This window comes from Carya illinoinensis, chromosome 15 (genome assembly GCF_018687715.1).
Source record: "Carya illinoinensis cultivar Pawnee chromosome 15, C.illinoinensisPawnee_v1, whole genome shotgun sequence".
In the NCBI taxonomy this organism is placed as follows: domain Eukaryota; kingdom Viridiplantae; phylum Streptophyta; class Magnoliopsida; order Fagales; family Juglandaceae; genus Carya; species Carya illinoinensis.
This window is the reverse complement of record NC_056766.1, coordinates 12,740,624-12,759,745: the sequence shown is the minus strand read 5'-3', so window position 1 is coordinate 12,759,745 and position 19,122 is coordinate 12,740,624. Positions and strand designations below refer to the sequence as shown.

Here is a 19,122-nt window from a genome sequence, read left to right as displayed (position 1 = left end):
AGAAAAAATTGCTATTGTTGACGTTAGGTCTAATTAATGGTAATGTGGCCATTTCTAAAAAAGTGTTAGATTATATTCTGATCAAATGCTTTATTATCAAGATGTGGTCTATGATTGCTTTAGTTTTACAGAAAAATAAGTTAGGGATCATCTCCCATTATTGGTTCTCTTTACAATATGCCATGAATGCTAGATTAACTAATTTTTTATTGCAAGGAGATACTTGTAAAATGGAGAACATGCTTTGAAGTAATTGACATCATAGATTAGCTTAATTGTCGTATAAGGAGATCAAATTATGCTTAATCATGGTTGTAAATTTTGTCACTTTATCTTCCATTGAGATTCTGTGGTGACTAGGATTATGCACTAACTTTGTTAGTGTTGGTATCCAAAAATGGGTCCCAACTTCATTAAACTTTGATTTTTGACTCCAACATTGAACAACCTAAACTTTGATCCGTCCTAACTTCATTAAGACAAAGCAGATGCTAGAGCGAAGGTCAGATCTAGACTTTGTTTTAGGCAACAAATAATGACATTAAAAGAACTTAATATTCCATTGAGACACTTGTGAATGAAGTGCAAAGAATGAGGATGGATGAAGGCAAACTAATGGCAATGTCAGCGAGGGCCAATGACAGTAAGGGTTTGATGAAAAGGGTAAGCGGTGGTTGAGAAAGAGAGGAATGGGAATCGTAGAGAAAGTGGGAGAAGGAGACTTGAGATAGTGAGGCTAAGGGTTTCATATCGATTCTTAATATATGGTTAGGGGAAAATTGAGTTTCCAATTGAGTTATCCAATGAATTAAGAATAATTAAAATACCATATTTGTACAAGGAATTTCCGACACTCTACTGTTTGTCAAATTTGAGTGCTTTTTCTGTTAATCACTTTACTTCGCTTTCATTTACATTTAAAATTAATTTTTGTTCTCCATTACATATTTAATATTTTTCTTTAGTTTCTTTGTTCTTTTTGCTATTTTTTTTAATTTGTCTTCCTATGGAATCGACACCTCAAAGCTGTGCTACAACTACCGCGTTATTCTTTTGGCTTAATCAAATTTTGGCGCCATTGCCAGGGAGACGGTAGAAGAATTGTTAGATAGTTTTTCTTTTCAGCAGTTTGTAAAGGCAGTAACTTCATTCATTCTTTTAGCTTTCTGCATCTTTATTTTCTTTTATTTTTCTTTTTATAGTTTTGGTTTTTTTTATTTTTTTTAGTGTTGCATTTTTCTCTACCTTGCATGCACAGGTATAGAAACGCCTTGGGTCGGTTTATTTGTAGACCTTTGTTAGAGTCAGAGTCAGAGCCTAATTTTTTTAATAATTTGTTTGATAATTTTTCTAATTTTGAAGAAATGAGTGAACAAGAAGATCAACCCACTAGGACCCTTCAAGATTACCTCCACCCTACACGCATAGCCACACTATCATGCATCATATTTCCAGTTAATACTTGCCAATTGGATTTTAAAACAAGAATGATACAGTTATTCCCTACTTTTCATGGCTTGGAAAATAAAAATCTATATGTGCACATTAGGATGTTTGAGGAAGTAGTTGTGACTTTTCATAGTCAAATGCAACTGATGATATTGTGACACTTAAGTTCTTTCCTTTATCTTTGAAGGATAGAGCTAAGAGTTGATTATACTCATTGAGACCACGATCTATTGGGTCTCAATGAGTATGACTCAGGTCTTCTTTAATAAATACTTTTCCCAACATAAGACCATGCTTTAAAAATGCAAATATTCACCTTTACACAAAAGGACAATGGGACTTTGTATCAGTCTTGGGAGAGATTTAAGAAGCTATTGAGTATGTGTCCTCACCATGGGTATGAGAATTGGCATTTAGTGAGCTATTTTTATGAGAGACTTACACCTAGAGAGTGTCAATTTGTGGAGATGATGTGTAATAGTGAGTTCTTATAGAAAGATCTTGATGAGGCCATAGAATACCTCAATGAGCCTGCTGAAAAAGCTCACACTTGGACTAGACCTAGTGCTACTGAGAGCACAAATAACCTTGGAATTTACCATCAAGCTTTAAAATCTGGTGGAATTTACCATCAAGCTTTAAAATCTGGTGTACGGACTTTGAATTCTAGTAATGAAATCTTGGAGAACCTCAGGCAGGTAAAAATTAACCTTCCTCTTTTGCATGTTATTAAAGAAGTTTCCACTTATGCAAAAGTTCTTAAAGATTTGTATACAGTTAAGAGGAAGCACCATGTTAAGAGGATAACATTTTTGATAGAGCAAGTTAGTGCTCTAATTGAGCAGCGAATTCCTCCTAAGTACAAGGATCTTAGTTGTCCAACGATTGCATGTAGTATTGGGAATCATGAGTTTGGACAAGTTTTGCTAGATTTAGGAGCTAGTGTTAATTTAATGCCTTATTCTGTTTGTTTGCAGCTTGGTTTGGGTGAAATTAAGACTACTTCTGTTGTGCTTCAGTTGGCTGATCGTTTAGTTAAGAAACCGAGAGGATAGTTGAGGATGTTTTGATCCAAATTGATAAGTTTTATTATCCTGTTGATTTCTTAATTTTGGACACTCAATCAGTTGTTGAGTCTAACTCTAAGGTTCCTCTCATATTAGGTAGATCTTTCCTTGCTATGGCTAATGCACTTATAAATTGCAAGAATGGGTTGATGAAACTATCTTTTGGAAACATGACTATGGAGGTCAACATTTTTCATATTGAGAAACAGCCAACAAATGACGAGTGCCACCAAATGTACATGATTGATGCACTCATAGACAAGGGAGTTCACACAACTCATGATTTTGATCTCCTTGAATATTTCCTTATGAATTCTGAATTTGATACTATTAGTGATTCATCTGATGTTATTGATATTTGTGATGTTTTTTATGAAACTCAGGATTATGATATAGAGGCTTGGCAACAGAAATTTGAAGAGTTGCCTAAGAAAGGTGGAAAACAGATTCCTGTAAGTATGAAAGCACCAAGAGTTAAATTGAAACCTTTGCCTAAGTCTAAAGTCTATAAGGTTAAAATGAAAAAATTTCAAGATAAAAATATTCTTAGGAAGAGGTTTGAACGTAATAACTGAGTGTTCTTATATAATTCTAGACTCCATAAGCACTTAGGAAAACTTCGGTTTAGGTGGATTGGCCCTTTTGTAGAAATAGAAGATCCTAAGGCTGGTCGGATCTTTAAAGTAAATGGTCAACGCCTTAAAGTATTAATTGACAAGCAAGTTCTGGAAGTGGAAGACATTCCACTTGTGGATCCAGTCTATCAATCTTGACCACACCACCTAGGTATGTTTTTCTTTATTTATTTTATTTTGCTTTGTTTTTTCTTATTTTCTTTCTTTTCTTTTTTGTTTGTTGTTGTTTTCTTTGTTTTTGTTTGTAGGTTAATTTTATTCTGTCAGTTCAGGTTACCATCTTTGGTGCGTAGTGAGCTACACACGTCACTCATCAGGTGCATTCTACTATTTTCAGTTACTCCCCATTCAATTTTGATTCTTAAATATTGAGGAAAATATTTCATTTAAGTTGGGGGTGGTGGTGCAAATTCAGTATTTGAAATGATTGTTGGAACTCTGTGGCATATTTTCATGTGTCAATTTTTTTTTAATTTGCATCACACGTGCATCATTTTCACATATGTACTTATTCTTATTCATAGCCATTTTCGTGAATTCACCAAACCCACCATAATCATTTTTGCTGAAGCATTCATAGAACTCTTAATGCACTCATCCAAGTTTTGTGGTAAGATAGTGGTTTGACACATGTAGCTAGAGAACTCTTTTCCTTAAGTGTTTACCAAGATTAGATGAAAACATCTCATCCCAAACTGTACATAGACGAGTTTTGCGTAACCAAACAAACATCCAACACGTTTATTTCATCTTAGAAGATTTCTATAGTTTTCAACCACCATCTGATAGAAAACAGTAAAAAGTAAACTAAAAAGAACTTTACACAGGAAAAGGCACTGGCTTCGTCCTCATCTCTTCCGTATATTTTTTTTCTTTCTCTTTTTGAAAACACAGCAATGCCATTGTGGCCTTTGCCCTAGCCATGAGAAACGGCACCCATTTTGCAATAAACCACCCCCATGTCGCCTCTCGTTCCTGTGTTGCGCTGCAGTATTTCCAGTCCAAGTACTAATACACCTAGACAACATTGGGGGTCGACGGGGATGTTGGAGCCAAATAAAAAGGTATTTGTACCATCTGAGGATTTTTTTTATTCTTCCCCGCCGAGTACAAATTGTTTTATCTCTACACAATGTTTTAGCTGCAGTGGTAGAGTACTATAGATTGCCCACGCCTCTGAAGTTATCTGTGGGGGAATCTACCTTTCTCGATTTCCCTTATCAAAAACAGTCCATTTCGTTTCCTTCCCCATGCAAATTTCCTCCTATAAATTCAAAATGACCCCACTCAACAGACCCACCACCTCCACTGCCTGGAAGCATCGCACCGGCACCCCTAGGACCACCATTAAACGGCGCATATTTTTCGAAGCCGCCATGGCTCTTAAGACACGATCCGTCAAGGTAATATATTTTTGTGCACCTAGTAATTATGCCACTACCATTTATTTTATATGTATTTGATATTTTTATAATCTCATATTTTGCTTTAGTTTGAACAAATAGTCGATTTGAGTATCAGTGCTATAGCATTGTGTCACCTGTATATGGATCAGAAACTAGTTGTTACCCAAACTTTAACAGATGTTTTCTAGAGTTCTATCACGCCACATGCATTGATAGCCATTACAAACATCTCTTATTTGATGTACATTTTACAAATTTAATATATGTTTGTACATAAGGTTTTTGAATACATAGTTGCATGTGAGGATTTGGTTCAAGTAATACGAACCTATGTACCTGATCCTAGAATGACTTTCAACTAGAATGTTTTATAATTCAACTGGTGCATCCTTTACTTTAAAAAATAAAAATGAAGTCGTAAGTTATAACTTCACAAAAGACATTTTCTATATAAAAATAAAATGAGTGATAAAAGTCATAATCATAAAATTGTAAATTCCATTTAACAAATTAAATATATATATATATATATATTTCATAATTTGATAAAAGAATTATCTATCCTTTATGATGTTGTTTCCTCGAAGGATGATCATTACTTGCCCAAGTCAAATAGAATGATTCATGAAAAATGCCCTTTTCTACTTTTATCTCGAATCTTGGATTCTCTTTATTTTTTTGTTGGTTTTTGTTTTCCTAACTAATTCGTGAAAACATTAAAATCAATTTTCTCATCTAGTCAAAAGGAAATGCCACGTTCTTGATTCAACGTACATAAAACCATACCCATGGAAATGATGGCTTTAGTAATGTCCGCCTAATTAACGCGAGAAAGAAGTTTAGTACAAATCTAAAAAACATATTAGTACTTGCAGAACCAGAGTATGCAACTCTGCCTGCCTGCTTCTTCAGAGCTAGCATGTCCCATTACATATTACAATAATAACTCCATTTTCATATAAAACATGCACACCCATAGTCTAAAGTAGTCTCCATATATAATTATCATTAGGACATGTGTAATGTTGTAGAAATTTGTATAGGTAAGATACTACATATATATAGGGGATGTGTCTCAAATTCAGCTTTGCTAATTTGTTGTTGAACAAGGAAATATTTAATGATATTGGCTCATTCATAAATACAATATTTTTGTTCCACACTGTTGAAAAAAATAAAAAGCAATGAGGAAATCTATCCTTTATAAAGGATTGCTGATTGGCTTTATAATCACTTTACAAAGCACATTATTATAAACTTGAAAACCATTAGGAATGAATGCTAAAAGCAGGCTAATGTCTATCGTGTATTATTTATATTTTCAGCCTTTCAAGCAATTATTTTTTGTTAGGGACATATATTCATTATCATTATGTTAACCGTTGTATCCATCAGCTTTGAGTATAGATTTATGCAAACTTTTTAACTTGCGCTTCTTTCGATTATAGCCATACCAACTACGCTCCTATCGAGAAAGGCACCCACCAAAGGTATGAGTTGAAATTGCTCATTTTCACTGGCTGGATTTCTTGCTATAATCTTGTGTGTTAATAAAAAATGGGATGATCTTGGATTGATGTGATGACATTTTACAAATTATTATATTTGACTTTGCATTAGTTATATTTTTCTTGCTTGCTTTTTTGTCATTTTTGGAGAATAATTTGTTGCTGGATTTTTAAGTAGAGTTAACTTGTATGCATAATAGCAATATTGGGTCACTTATGATATATATAGATCCAAAACTGCCTTCCTACACTTATGCTATATACTGCTGCTGAATTATTTTACCCAACTGCTTACCTACACTTATGTAATATATTGCTAGATACATTTACATTAGGTTGATTAATGGTGACCAACAGGGTTGTTAGTTAACCAACAACATTATTTCCATACTCAGAAAGAAATTTCTTAATCATCTTATGTATATATGTATATTGTTACTATTGGCTTTAGCTACTTCACATGGATGATTCGGAAAATACATACATTGCTCGTGAGCTTTGGTCTGATGAGATGGAGGAAAAGCTTATTGATCTATTGTATGCGGACGCCCTTATTGGTGCAATAAGGGTAGGGAGGATCACCTCCTGCGACCATGCTATTTATGCTCAACGCCTGACAGCGATGGGCAGAAGCAAATATGATGCTAGTCAAATTAAAGGCAAAATACATAGGCTCAAAGGCAAGTAGCGCCTTTTCTCCGACCTAATCAGCCAAACTGGAATGGGTTGGGATTTAGAGACCGCAACAGTCATTGCTAGTGATGAGCATTGGTCCCATGCTATTAGGGTAAGTATTTGAACAATTACGAAATATAGTATGTCAAATTGAGTTGACGTATAGTTATCCAATTAGAATTTAATAATGACTATTACGTTTGTGTTAGGCAAAATCACAATGGAAGAACTTTCGCCATGCTGGCTGCCCTAAGTACGAGGATCTATGCACTATTTTCGGGGTGTCCGTAGCCATTGTGGCACATGCACATGCGCATGCGCATGCGTCCACCCCCAACTGCTGAGGAGGAGGTCCAGCATGATGAAGATATGTGAGGTCGCATCAATGTGCGCCATCGCATGAATGTGGGCAATCAAGATGGTGTGGTGATGGACAGTCCTGAGATGGACGGCTTGTTTGGATATGGGAAATCATCCGTGTCTTCGGGCCAAAATCCACGTCGTCGAAGGAGAGGGGCCACCCCTGGGTTACAACAAGAGATGTCGAACTACCTGTCCAAGCTAGCGCAAACTTCCATATCGAGACGGAAGCACTATGAGGAAGGGGATGAGGCTTCAGGTTCGAAGCGCAGTAGAAGCACACATAGTTCCAAGAGTGATGCTCATTTTGATCAGCGCACTCAATGTGTAAAATTACTGCAATAGCTTGAACCTCCACTGCCGGCGGCCGCCAGAAAATTTCCTTCGTGCTTACGACTCATTGATGGACAGTAAGCATCAAAATGGCTTCCTTGCGTTGGAACCTATAAATAGGAGACTTTGGGCTAGTCTTTGAACATGCTTTGGCGGGTGGCCATGCATAATTTAATTTATCTATGATATGGATTTTTTATTTCTTGGTTTTAATTTTCTATTAGTAACTATGGAGTGATGCAGAAACTTGGTTAATGGTTAATTTTCTATTAGTAACTATGCTTTGTGGAATGTTTATGCCAAACTGCTTTATTAACGTTAATGTGTTTAGAAAATTTTTAGTTGCCATTAGTTTATTACTTACAAACAGAACTGCTTGTGGGGTAATTTCATGCATATGTGGAATGTTTGAATATGGAATTGAAGCAATATTATGTGCCAAATCTGTGAATATGGAATTACAGCTAATCTGTGATTTTACAACTAATGAGTATGAGGCAAATATTCTGGGCACATGGGCATGCTTCAAAATGATTATCTCTTCTATCTTCAATCACTAATATCTTTTGAATAAAAATAAATTTATATTCTAATTATGATCATATACTCATTGTAAAATTCATCCATTCTTATCATCTTCTAAAAAAGATAGAAGAAAATAATAACAATAATTTTTATTGCTACTTTATAAGTTTTAATTCATTAGCTCATTCCACCATTACATTAACTTTAATTTTATCTAGCAATTGGTGACATATTGCTACTTCATAAGTTTTAATTCATTAGCTCATTCATCTCCTCTATTAACTTTAATTTTATCTAGCAATTGGTGACATATTTTTCACTACAGTAAAGACGCACTTCGACAATGGATAGTGATAATCTCTTAGCAGATAGTTCGTCAATGGATGATGATAGCAATGGAGGAGAGGTAAACTCTGAGTTAGGGTCAAGTTCTAGTGGTTCTGACTTCAAGCATGAGGCATATTCAATCGTCATGCTTATTCGAATTATATGTGATGAAATGGGCATTAATCTTAGAATGCCCCAACACAATATTGGTTTACGTGGCCATCAATATATTACGAAATACTAAATGGTAACCCCAGAAATTGTAAAGAGTTGTTCCGATTAGAGGTGGACACATTTTGGGCATTATGCTCGACCTTGCGTGGAGAAGGATTTTTAATGGATTCCCCACGTGAGGTCAGTGTAGAGGAAGCAGTAGCCATCTTTTGTATTTTGGTGGGACATGCACAAGGTCAACGTATGGTAGCGGACAAGTTTCAACATAGCAGTGAAACCATTAATCATCATGTGCGTATAGTCATGAATGCGCTATGTGAGGTTGGGAGGTATATTATTAGGCCAACGTACACAGACGAACCTCATCTCTATATTGCGGGCAACCCTTGGAATATGCCATAGTTTGAGGTAAGCAACATATTTTTTTACCTCTGCACTTTCGTGTTATTGAATTGTAAGTGGAAATAACAAATAAAAAAAGAGGGGAAAAAGTAAGTCTGGGCATTTGTTGGATTTTTTTTGTGGTGTTATAGGGATGCATTGGGGCGATAGACGGAATGATGATCGATGCGATCATATCGGCTGAGGTACGTGAGGCATACAGAAATCGGAAAGGACGAGTTGCACAAAATGTGTTATGTGCATGTGACTTCGACATGAAGTTCACATTTGTGTACACAGGATGCGAGGATACAGCTCATGATGCACGTGTCTTAATTAATGCGATGACTCAGTCAAATATCAATTTCCCAACTCCGCCCCCCGGTAAACTTCTAACTAGTAAATTATTTTTTACTTTAGACTTGGGGATTATTTTATTCAAATTCCTTGAATGGTGCTTATAGTATTTTCAACTTTACACTATTGAATACCACACAAATGTGTACAGGTCGCTATTATCTTGTGAATTCGGCATTTGCACTTTCTCTTCGATATATGCCACCATACCCAAGAGAACGATATCATAGAAGCGATCGGCATAATCAGCGAACATTCACTGGCTATCGAAATTATTTTAATTTTCGTCATTCGTCATTGCAGAATGTTATTGAGCGCACCTTTGGTGTGATGAAAGAACACTTTAGAATTTTAAGTTTAATGCTTTCTTAGTAGGTTGGGAGGCAAGGGAAGATCATAAACGCATGTTGTGCGCTACATAATTTTATTAGAATTACAACACCAAATGACTGGTTATTTGCAGACGCACATAGCATGCGGATCCGCCTTAACCAGTCAACTGGCCCGAATGAGGTTGCATCATCATCTCACCAAGCAGACATGACAATTGCATCAGCCTAAGCAATGGGTACAATACGAGATAATATTGCACTATCAATGTGGGCAGCTATGGGTGAGAATTGAATATTAGTACTTTCAAAATTTTATGTAATGGTGTAATTTATATTGGAGGTATATAATTTTGTGAGTGGAATATGCACTTTGATACATTACACACTTGGAATTTGAAATTTTTGTGACTATTGTTCAATTATGCAATTTGGAGTTTTAATAGGAATTTGTAATTCGAACAAGAAAAAAAATCTACAACACTTTAGGGACATATATAATTATTTATTACAATTCATATAATTATTCTAATTTTTATAATAAGGAAAAAAATTTTGAATTTTCTATATATAGAAAAATAAATAGGCCATTTCTATTTATAATATTCTAATTTATAAATAGAAAAGAATTTCAAATTTCCTATATATAGAAAAATAAATAGGTCATAATTAGATTAATATTCTAATTTAAAAATAGTAAAAAATTTCAAATTTCCTATATATAAAAAAATAAATAAGTCATAATAAGAATAATATTCTAATTTATGAGATGAAAAAAATTTCGAATTTCCTATATTTTAGAAAAATAAATAGTTCATAATTAGACTATGTTTTAAAACATAATTATTGTTCTAGATTATATAGTAATTTCGGAAATTTTGGGATAATCAAAGAATATTTATACATTATTTTTCAATTACTCATCAATATATTATTTTTTATTAATATATTAATAATTATATAATCAATAATTAACCAATCATTGGTGGGACCCATCACTTTATCAAATCCCAAAAAGTCAACACTATCTCATCTCATCTCACTATCCAAACATACTTTATTTTACAAACTATCTCATCTCATCTTAACTTATCTAATCTCATTACTATTCAAAATATCTCATCTTATCTCATTTGAACTGTGTATCCAAACGTGGCCTAAGTATTCATGTGAGTTTGGGAGAGGATTGAGAGTTTACAAATGCAGTAAATTGTAATAAGCGTTCATTAATCTGTTGAATCAGACACTTATTTTGAGAATATCATTGCATGGTTTGCGGTACAATGATGGATATACTTGGGATATGACGAAGGTCAATTTAGGATTAACATTTGAGGCTTTTAAGCTATCCATTTCCATCATAGACCCCTAGTAGTCAACTTTGAGTCAATAAACATATGTTACGTTTTCTTTTCATATGCCCATATCATCCATGCCTCTCCACATTGGAGTATAACCTATACACTGATTTTTTTACCCTTTTTGCTTCCAAATGTATACTAAGTGTGAAAGTAAAAAGGGTAAGAAAATCAGTGTATAGATTATATTTCAATGTGGAGAGGCATGGATGATATGAGCATATGAAAAGAAAATGCTACGTGTGTTTGTTGGCTCAAAGTTGGCTACTAGGGGTCCATGATGGAAAGGGATAGCTTGAAAAGCTTAAACGTTAATCCTAAGTTGACCTTCGTCATATCCTAAGTATATCTACCATCGTACCACAAACCATGTAATGATATTCTCAAAAGAAGTGCCCAATTCAATAGATCAATAAACGCTTATCACAATTTACTGCATTTGTAAACTCTCAATCATCTCCAAAACTCACATGAATACTAAATAAAATAGTTCTTTAGCTAAATGTGTCAAACTACCATCTTACCACAAAACTTGGATAAGTGCATTAAAGGTTCTGTGAATGCTTAAGCAAAAATGATTATGGTGGGTTTGGTGAATTCACGAAGATGACTATGAATGAGAATAAGTACACATGTGAAAATGATGCACGCGTGATGTAAATTAAAAAAAATTAACACATGAAAACATGCCATAGAGTTCTAACAAGTATTTAAATACTGAATTTGCACCATAACTCGAGGTGGAAGCCTGCCCCCCAGACTTGGTCTCTCACCCTGGTAGTCATAGAGATTTAATGAAAAGGCTAATGATCTCCTCACAGAGGGAAGACTTACACTTGACTTCCAACTTATCAACGCACTGCTTGGGTAGGGCAAGCTTCGCCTTCATGGTCTCAGTTACTTGACGAAGTTGGAACTAATGTCCATTATTGATGCAGGGGGATCCGAGACAGATTATGCTGAGTTGTCAGATTTCACCTTGATGGCGCTGAGATGCCATGAGTTGGCAGATCAGCACAAATGCGGGAATTGATTGTGATATGTTCATAATTGGGGCCGTTTTGAGTGCGTTTCAGTCTTTTGACCATAACTTTGGCTACAGGCGTCGGAATCGCGCATAAGACCCTAATTCGGAAATCTCTTTTCGGCGTGCACGCTGTCCACATTGACCATAGCTCCATGTGCCATTTTTTCGACCTCAAATTTTACTGTTTTCCCTTCCTAATCACTAGTTTTAGTTATTTTTTACTATTTATGATAATATTTCGTTTGTCAGTTAGGGAGTCATTTTAAACTCGATTTGGGCTGGATTTTTTGCAGATTGCTTATTTTATTTTGAATTTCAATTTAGAGTAATTTTTGAGATTTTGCTATTTTTGGCAAAATTCAAATAAACACGATTTTTGGCTATAACAATTTGACTTGTGGACTGATTTTCGATATTGCTTGATTTGATAATATTCAATTAAATGCTAGAGATTTTTCTCTCTGTGTTTTTAGGCAATTTTCTCCTACTCTTCCCTGTGAATCACCTCCTGGAACTAGCTTGCAGGATAATCGTTATTCTGTCTGGTGTTAATCATGTTGCTTAAGCTCATCCTAACAGACCAAAACCTAGCCTCAATCTACACCAACTCATCACGGGTAGTGTCAAGATCCATCTAGGGCTGCAAATGAGAATTCTCGACCAACGAAATTCTCTCTATATACTTAGAGCTACTCCCCCTTGCATCATTTACATCAATCTCAAATCTATTGCCGCGATCACATTCTTCATCCAGCACATCATCCAAAAGTATGGATGCGTGGTTGGCCTCTCGCTCATGCTCCCGAGCTTGGGCCAACTCACTTAGAGCCCCCACTAGAGAAGACCTCTCCATAGCAAAAGCACGCAAAAGGCCATAAACCTCTATCTTTAGGATAGAAATCTTGGCCTCTTGGATGCAAGAGTGAAAACCTAGTCAGGAGTATGCATCCTCCCACTTTTCCTTTGCCTATGAAATAGACAGTGCCCATATGCTGTTGACTATGAGCGTTTAGCTGGTAGTGCCCTTATGTCACTGAAACAACAAGCTTAGTTCTTGCTTGCGGCTGCTAGTGCCCCTATAGCCTACGAGCGTGTAGTTGATAGGTGGTTTTTTTTCACCAGTTTTCAACACCTGTGACATGCCTACCTCAGGGCCATGCTAAAAAAATGTCTATCGTGGCAAGGAGTTTGTTGGTGGGCTAGATGCCATTGATGGAAACTCTGTTCAATAGTGGTCCTTCATGTGCACAATGCACACCATGCAGCCAAACTTTCTCTCTTTCTCACTTTTCATCTCCTTTTCACACTCTCATTAGTAATGAAATGAAAATTAACATGTGAAAAGTTGAGAGGATCTTATCTGCTTTTTTGGAGAGGATCTCATGAGCCAGGGAATCATCCTTCTTCCATTTCATTTGCAAAGAATAAGTCAATTCTACATACGGTGGCAAATTATTGATTCATTTTTTTTTTATAGACCAGAAAGGAAGAAGGAGCCATCGTTGGGCCATGATAGTAGCTTGAGCATCGGTACAAAGTCCTCGCATTCAACCATAAAAGTAAATAATAAGAAAAATATAAATAAGAGAGAGACATACAAATTTATATGGTTTGATATAAAGTCTATGTCTACGAGATATTTGGAGGGCAACTCCACTGTGCTTGGTAAGGAGGCCAAATGCTCAAAAAATATAGTTAATTTTTAATGGCAAGAGTTGCAGCATAGAGTTGGCTTAAGCCCCTTTCAGGTAAGAAGGTAATTCATTTCATTTGAATAGATTTAGTTTCATGGATCAGTAGTAGTTCAATGGCCAATGCATCTTCTACAAAGTTAAAATCGATCCTTGTCATCCCTGTTGAGGCTCTAACTGTGGATACAAAGTGGTAGGATGAAATCGTTCAATTGTACTTTTGATTGTACATGTTCTTTTCAGCCTTGTTTAACGAGGAATTATATAATGAGATAAATCATCATGTCTAAGGCTCACTCTAAATTGATTTAGTACATAGATTAAAGAAAATGAAAAATATCACTTTATGTATTCAATAATCTATCAAACCATGTGATGACTTAAGTTTATTCAGTTTTCTTTTGGCATTGAAGTTTGGATTTCCAGTTGAGAAATTATTCATCTATACAGTGATCTTATTGAATTTACAAACAGATGTCTTGATATGGTATGTTAAGCTCAAGTCAATTTGTGATGCATCCCTTCTTTTTCATTTTAGACACTAGCTAGCACAACACCAGCTGAACCTCAACAATTGCGGGGATGGGCACAAAAGCCTCAATGGATTACTCCCATTTCAGCAATAATTAACTCCACACCTAATGCCTCATGATCCGCTTGGTTGACAAACTGTTTGGAAATTCCTAATACATACAAAATGACAACAGCTGGCAATAAAATTACACATCACCTTAGATCACAAATTTTGTAATGGCAGTATAGCTACAACATACTAAAAAACCTTAATAAGAAAACCAAAATATCTGAAGTACATCCCTAGCTAAACTCCTGCCATTTCAAGCTTTCCCTCAGCATCAGTTTGCTTCATTTCCACCTTTTTGTATTTATACCAAGATGCACACACCAAATAAACCCCAAAGTTTACCACACTAATCCCGGACAATAACCAGTAGAAGTAGTTCAAATTATCTCTGTTCAGATTGTTATTAGCCAACCAACCCCCACTCACCTTGTTCACCACCTCTACCACCACTGTGCTAAGGTAGTACCCAAATGCCAATGAGCACCATGAAATGGCTGTGCTGAGTGACTTCATGCCTGCTGAACTCTCTGCATAGAAAAACTCTAGTATTCCAACTAGGGTAAACATATCTGCAGCACCAAATATGGCATATTGGAACCCCAGCCAAAACACAGTCATTGGTAGAGGTTCAATGCTATCAACCATGTTGTGTTGGATAGCCACAGACTTGCGGCGGGTCTCCACAATGCCAGCAACCGCCATAGAAATTGCTGACAACACTAACCCAATGCCAATTCGTTGTAGGTGTCGAATTCCAGTGGGTATTCCTGTGATTTTTCTTGCTAGTGGGACAAACACCCTGTCGTACGTTGGAATAAGCATGAACATGAATAGTAGGGGGATCACTGGGATTGAGGGGCCGGGTACTTTAAAGCCCAGGATATAGGGATCCAGGGTTGTGCTTTGTTGGATTGAGAAAGTTTGAAGTTGAGCCAAACATGTGTTCATGAATACAGTGCTTAGTATAATTGGTAGCATGCGGATCAGAATCTTTGTTTCTTCAACTTGTGTCACTGTGCACAAGCTCCAGTTGGACTCTAATTGCCTGGTTTCTATTGATGAATCATTGTTACTTCTAATGATTGCTGCCCTGTCAAAAAATCTGTAAAACGGGGCATAGTGTACTTAGATTTCAATCATTGTAAGAATACTGCAAGGGAAGGTAAACTTGATGATTTTGTTAACATATATACCTAAACTGTTCTGTTCTCTCCAAGATTTCATCTCGCATATTGGTTCCTTTGTCATGAATCTCTAGTAACTCCCCTGTATTCTCTGGAAACGGAAGTTTTCTGTTTCGAATGGCAGCCACAAATACCTGAATTTGAAGAACAAAAAACCGCTAATTAATAAACAAAGAACATGTTTATGTGCTAGTGAATCATGCACACAAGAGTAGCGAGTCTTAATCATGTGCATCTGTCTGTGTGCACATTATATTCAATTCCATCATTGATACCGGACCGCACTCAGTTAACACATTACTTAATAGTTTCAATAAAAAAATCAAAATTGCATGAGGATAGGGACAAGAAATGAGCATATATGGTAGGCATATGGGGTAAGAATATTCCCACTAGGTAGTCATTTAATTATTTATATGTTTACCTACCATGAATATGAAACATGACTAGGTACATCAATTAAATATGGCATACTAATGATATTTTTTATGGTCCAAACAGTAGTCAAAATGTACATTTTCATGTAGAAAAACATTTTTTTTACACTGTATTTTATGATCTGCAATCACACCGACTGATGTTTCATAGTTTAAAGTAACTTCAAAAGTCAACGATTTAAATGATGAAAGTGACTGAAAATGCGGCACATTAGCTGGTGAGATCACTAGAATCATAAAATAAAGAGCATTTTTTCTGTTTTGTGTAATAGTTACCTGTAGAATTCGAACTAGGGGGCTTCCCTTGGGCACATTATTCCGATACAATGACTTGCCCATGCAGACGAAAACCAATGCACATAATATCGCAATAGTGCAGATGCCAAAGCCCCAGTCCCAGCCTTGGTTGATGGTTATCCATACTATGAAAGTCACCCCAAGTATAGCTCCAATGGTGAGGCTAAACAAGAACCAGTTAAAGAAGCTCGACAATTGAGCTGCCTCCTTAGGGTTCTTATCGTCGAATTGGTCTGCTCCCAAGGATGGCAACGCCGCCTTTACCCCGCCAGTTCCGAGTGCAACCATGTATAAACCAGTAAAAAGGATTGCTACGTGGCTGGTGGCTGCGGCCTCGCATTTGTCCTGTCCACTTAATCCACCACCTTTGCACGGCAAAGGTCTTAGTTGGTGAAGATGTGCTTGTACTGCTAGGAGGGCATATCCCTGCATATGCATGCGTGAATTAGTTGATTAGTCAAACTCATTTAGACCAGATTGTTGATGGACGTCATCATCATGTATACTTTAAAAGGAATATTATATGTTAGTTTAAGAAAATATCATAAAAAATATTATCAACATTGAAAAGCAAACATTTATATATGATAATATATCTTTAAAGGAATGGGAATCTATTAGTTTACCCACCAGAAGACACTCAACAAACCTACTACAGCTCAAGTTGAAATTACTTGAGCTGTGGAAGTGCAACAACAGAAGAAGTTATTTATTTTTGTTTGTTGTTGAGTCAATGGCGCATGCCATTTAAAAATGGTTTTAGGCTGTGGAGTACCTTGAAATCTGTTGGTAGTTGGTGTCTGTCTACTTCGATCGCCAGTTATATGCATGGCTGATCATCCAGAGACAAATTATCCATGGAATATCGATATACCATTATTTGAGATGAAATTTCTTCATGGTTTGCATACAAAAAATGGGTTTAGAGTTGTATAAATACTTGTTTAGGGGTTGTCTATGGTACCTTCTGCAGGAGTTAATTTACAGAAATGTGTATATTCCCATAACTTAATAGCAATATTAGTTATTTTAGCTTAGGTTGAAATTTTTTCAATTTTCTACTGTTTCTTTTATGTAGTAATGCTCATCATGCATCATTCTCATCTTATCCGATTCCAATAGTTTTTATCAAAGCCCTAGCTATCTAGGTTGGACTGATCCTGAACAAGAACTGGGTCAGAAAACTCTAGATGATCAGTTGAAGGACTTGAACATTCAGACCCAAGTGATGAGAACATAGAAGCTTAATTTGTGGAAGCAAGATGATGAAATATAGTTTATACTGGAGTTAGGTGATGATATATACGCAATCTTGACGAATGGAAGAATAAACTTACCAACAATTCTATGAATGCAAATATCACACAAGTCTTAAATCTTGACAAATAGGTATCACATATGAAACCACCAACGAGTGGGAGCAAGAATGCAGTCCCCATGAAGTTTGTGAGCGTAGTGGCGGATTTTGTTATGCTGAAATTCATGTACCCATAAAAATATGTTACAAGGCTCACAGCACTGGTGATGAACGCCATGTTCTCCAGTCCCTCCGTAGCTGCATGAATGCATGAATTCACTATTAAAAACCAACCAACCTACCGACCACAACTGACAAACAAAAAGGTAGTAATTATAATCTTCATAATTATATGTGTTTTATTGTCAGTACCGTATACAAACAGCGCAGCTCGATTTCCACCTAGCTTTGTTTCTGGCCTTTCAGCCTTTGTCTTGACATCAGTACCGCAGATGCCCTGGTGAATGATTAATAACAGAGAAGAATATTGCATTTTAAATCAAAGTAATTATGAATCATGTTGGAGCGAAAAACTCGAAACTCAACGCCAAGAGAATTAGAAAATGAGATCATATTGAATGCGCACAGTCACCATGCATATATTGCATGCAGAAGAATTGAGAGAGCTCAAGAGAGAAATTTTGGTGGATTTGAAACAGTGAAGAGAGTTGGCCTTAGATGCTCTATACATTTCCAGGCAGTACTATCTTTTCTTGACTAATCTAAAGCCAACCTGGAGATTATAAACTAAGCTAATTAGCAGCTGCTTACCATTGTGTAGGAATAAGATGCAGATTTCTTCTCTGACCCAAGAGGAATATTAAGGGAATTTGCTTCTTACTTGGCAATGGCTATTCAGATTTAACTCCTGGGACTATTTATAGAGGCAAATAGTAGAATAAGGGAATCATATGGCATCTTCACCCATTAAAAGCAATTATTTCAATGATGGATCTTTTGTCTTTAGTTGTTAACCTAAGTGTATATGCTGCGTGGTGTCGATAATGATACATTGTACATTAGCGCATTCATTCAACTGATCAATGTATATCAGGCGAATAGAATAATGAGAAGAAATTTGCTTTAAAATGTTTTCTTTGACTTTTGCTCTTAAGCATTTCCAGTTGTTTCCAACACTTTTCACAGTGATTTTTTCACAGATAAATATTGGTTCTTTAAGACTAGGTGATGACTGATGATGAGTGTTTAATTTTATGGGGCTCTCAGCTGGTAGGAAAACTTTACGGCTGATCAAGAGAGAAAAAACTGCTTGCGGAACTTGAACTGTATTCACGACTGTCGTACCTGCATAATCTTGCAGTATATAATATATGAGAAGCGATAGTTGAGTGTACAAATGCCGTATAATTATTTTAAAAAAAATAAATAAATACAGAATTCACGTAAAAAAAATTAATTTTTTAATAATAGATCATACTCTTTTTTAAAACGGCTCTATAGTGCTTGCGCATTCTATGATTATATGTAGTATTAGTATTATTCATATGGTTCGATAGGATACCGTACATCAAATTATAAAATTATTAATTTTATTATAAAATAAATCTAACATATTACGTAAAATTATTATAAAAATTTAATTATTTTTATAAGATTTATTTATAACTCTACTGCTTCTCTTGTTAAAACAAGAGAGAGGCATCGTTGAAAATAATCACCACAAAGTATCTGATGTTACATCCTATCTACTCTACCTAGCTT

The 19,122-nt window shown here is 35.7% G+C and overlaps 1 protein-coding gene across 1 annotated transcript; it reads right to left on the bottom strand.

Annotated features, from left to right (window-relative positions):
• Nucleotides 1-14,178: 14,178 nt before the first annotated feature.
• Nucleotides 14,179-18,266, bottom strand: LOC122297589 (protein NRT1/ PTR FAMILY 4.5-like). The gene is made up of 6 exons (XM_043107699.1): nucleotides 18,172-18,266; nucleotides 17,773-17,857; nucleotides 17,441-17,658; nucleotides 16,083-16,529; nucleotides 15,379-15,503; nucleotides 14,179-15,287 (listed from the first exon to the last, which is right to left on the bottom strand). The coding sequence occupies exons 1-6, from the start codon at nucleotides 18,172-18,174 to the stop codon at nucleotides 14,423-14,425; spliced, it is 1,743 nt and encodes a 580-aa protein (XP_042963633.1). The 5' UTR covers nucleotides 18,175-18,266; the 3' UTR covers nucleotides 14,179-14,422.
• Between the last annotated feature and the right edge of the window lie 856 nt (nucleotides 18,267-19,122).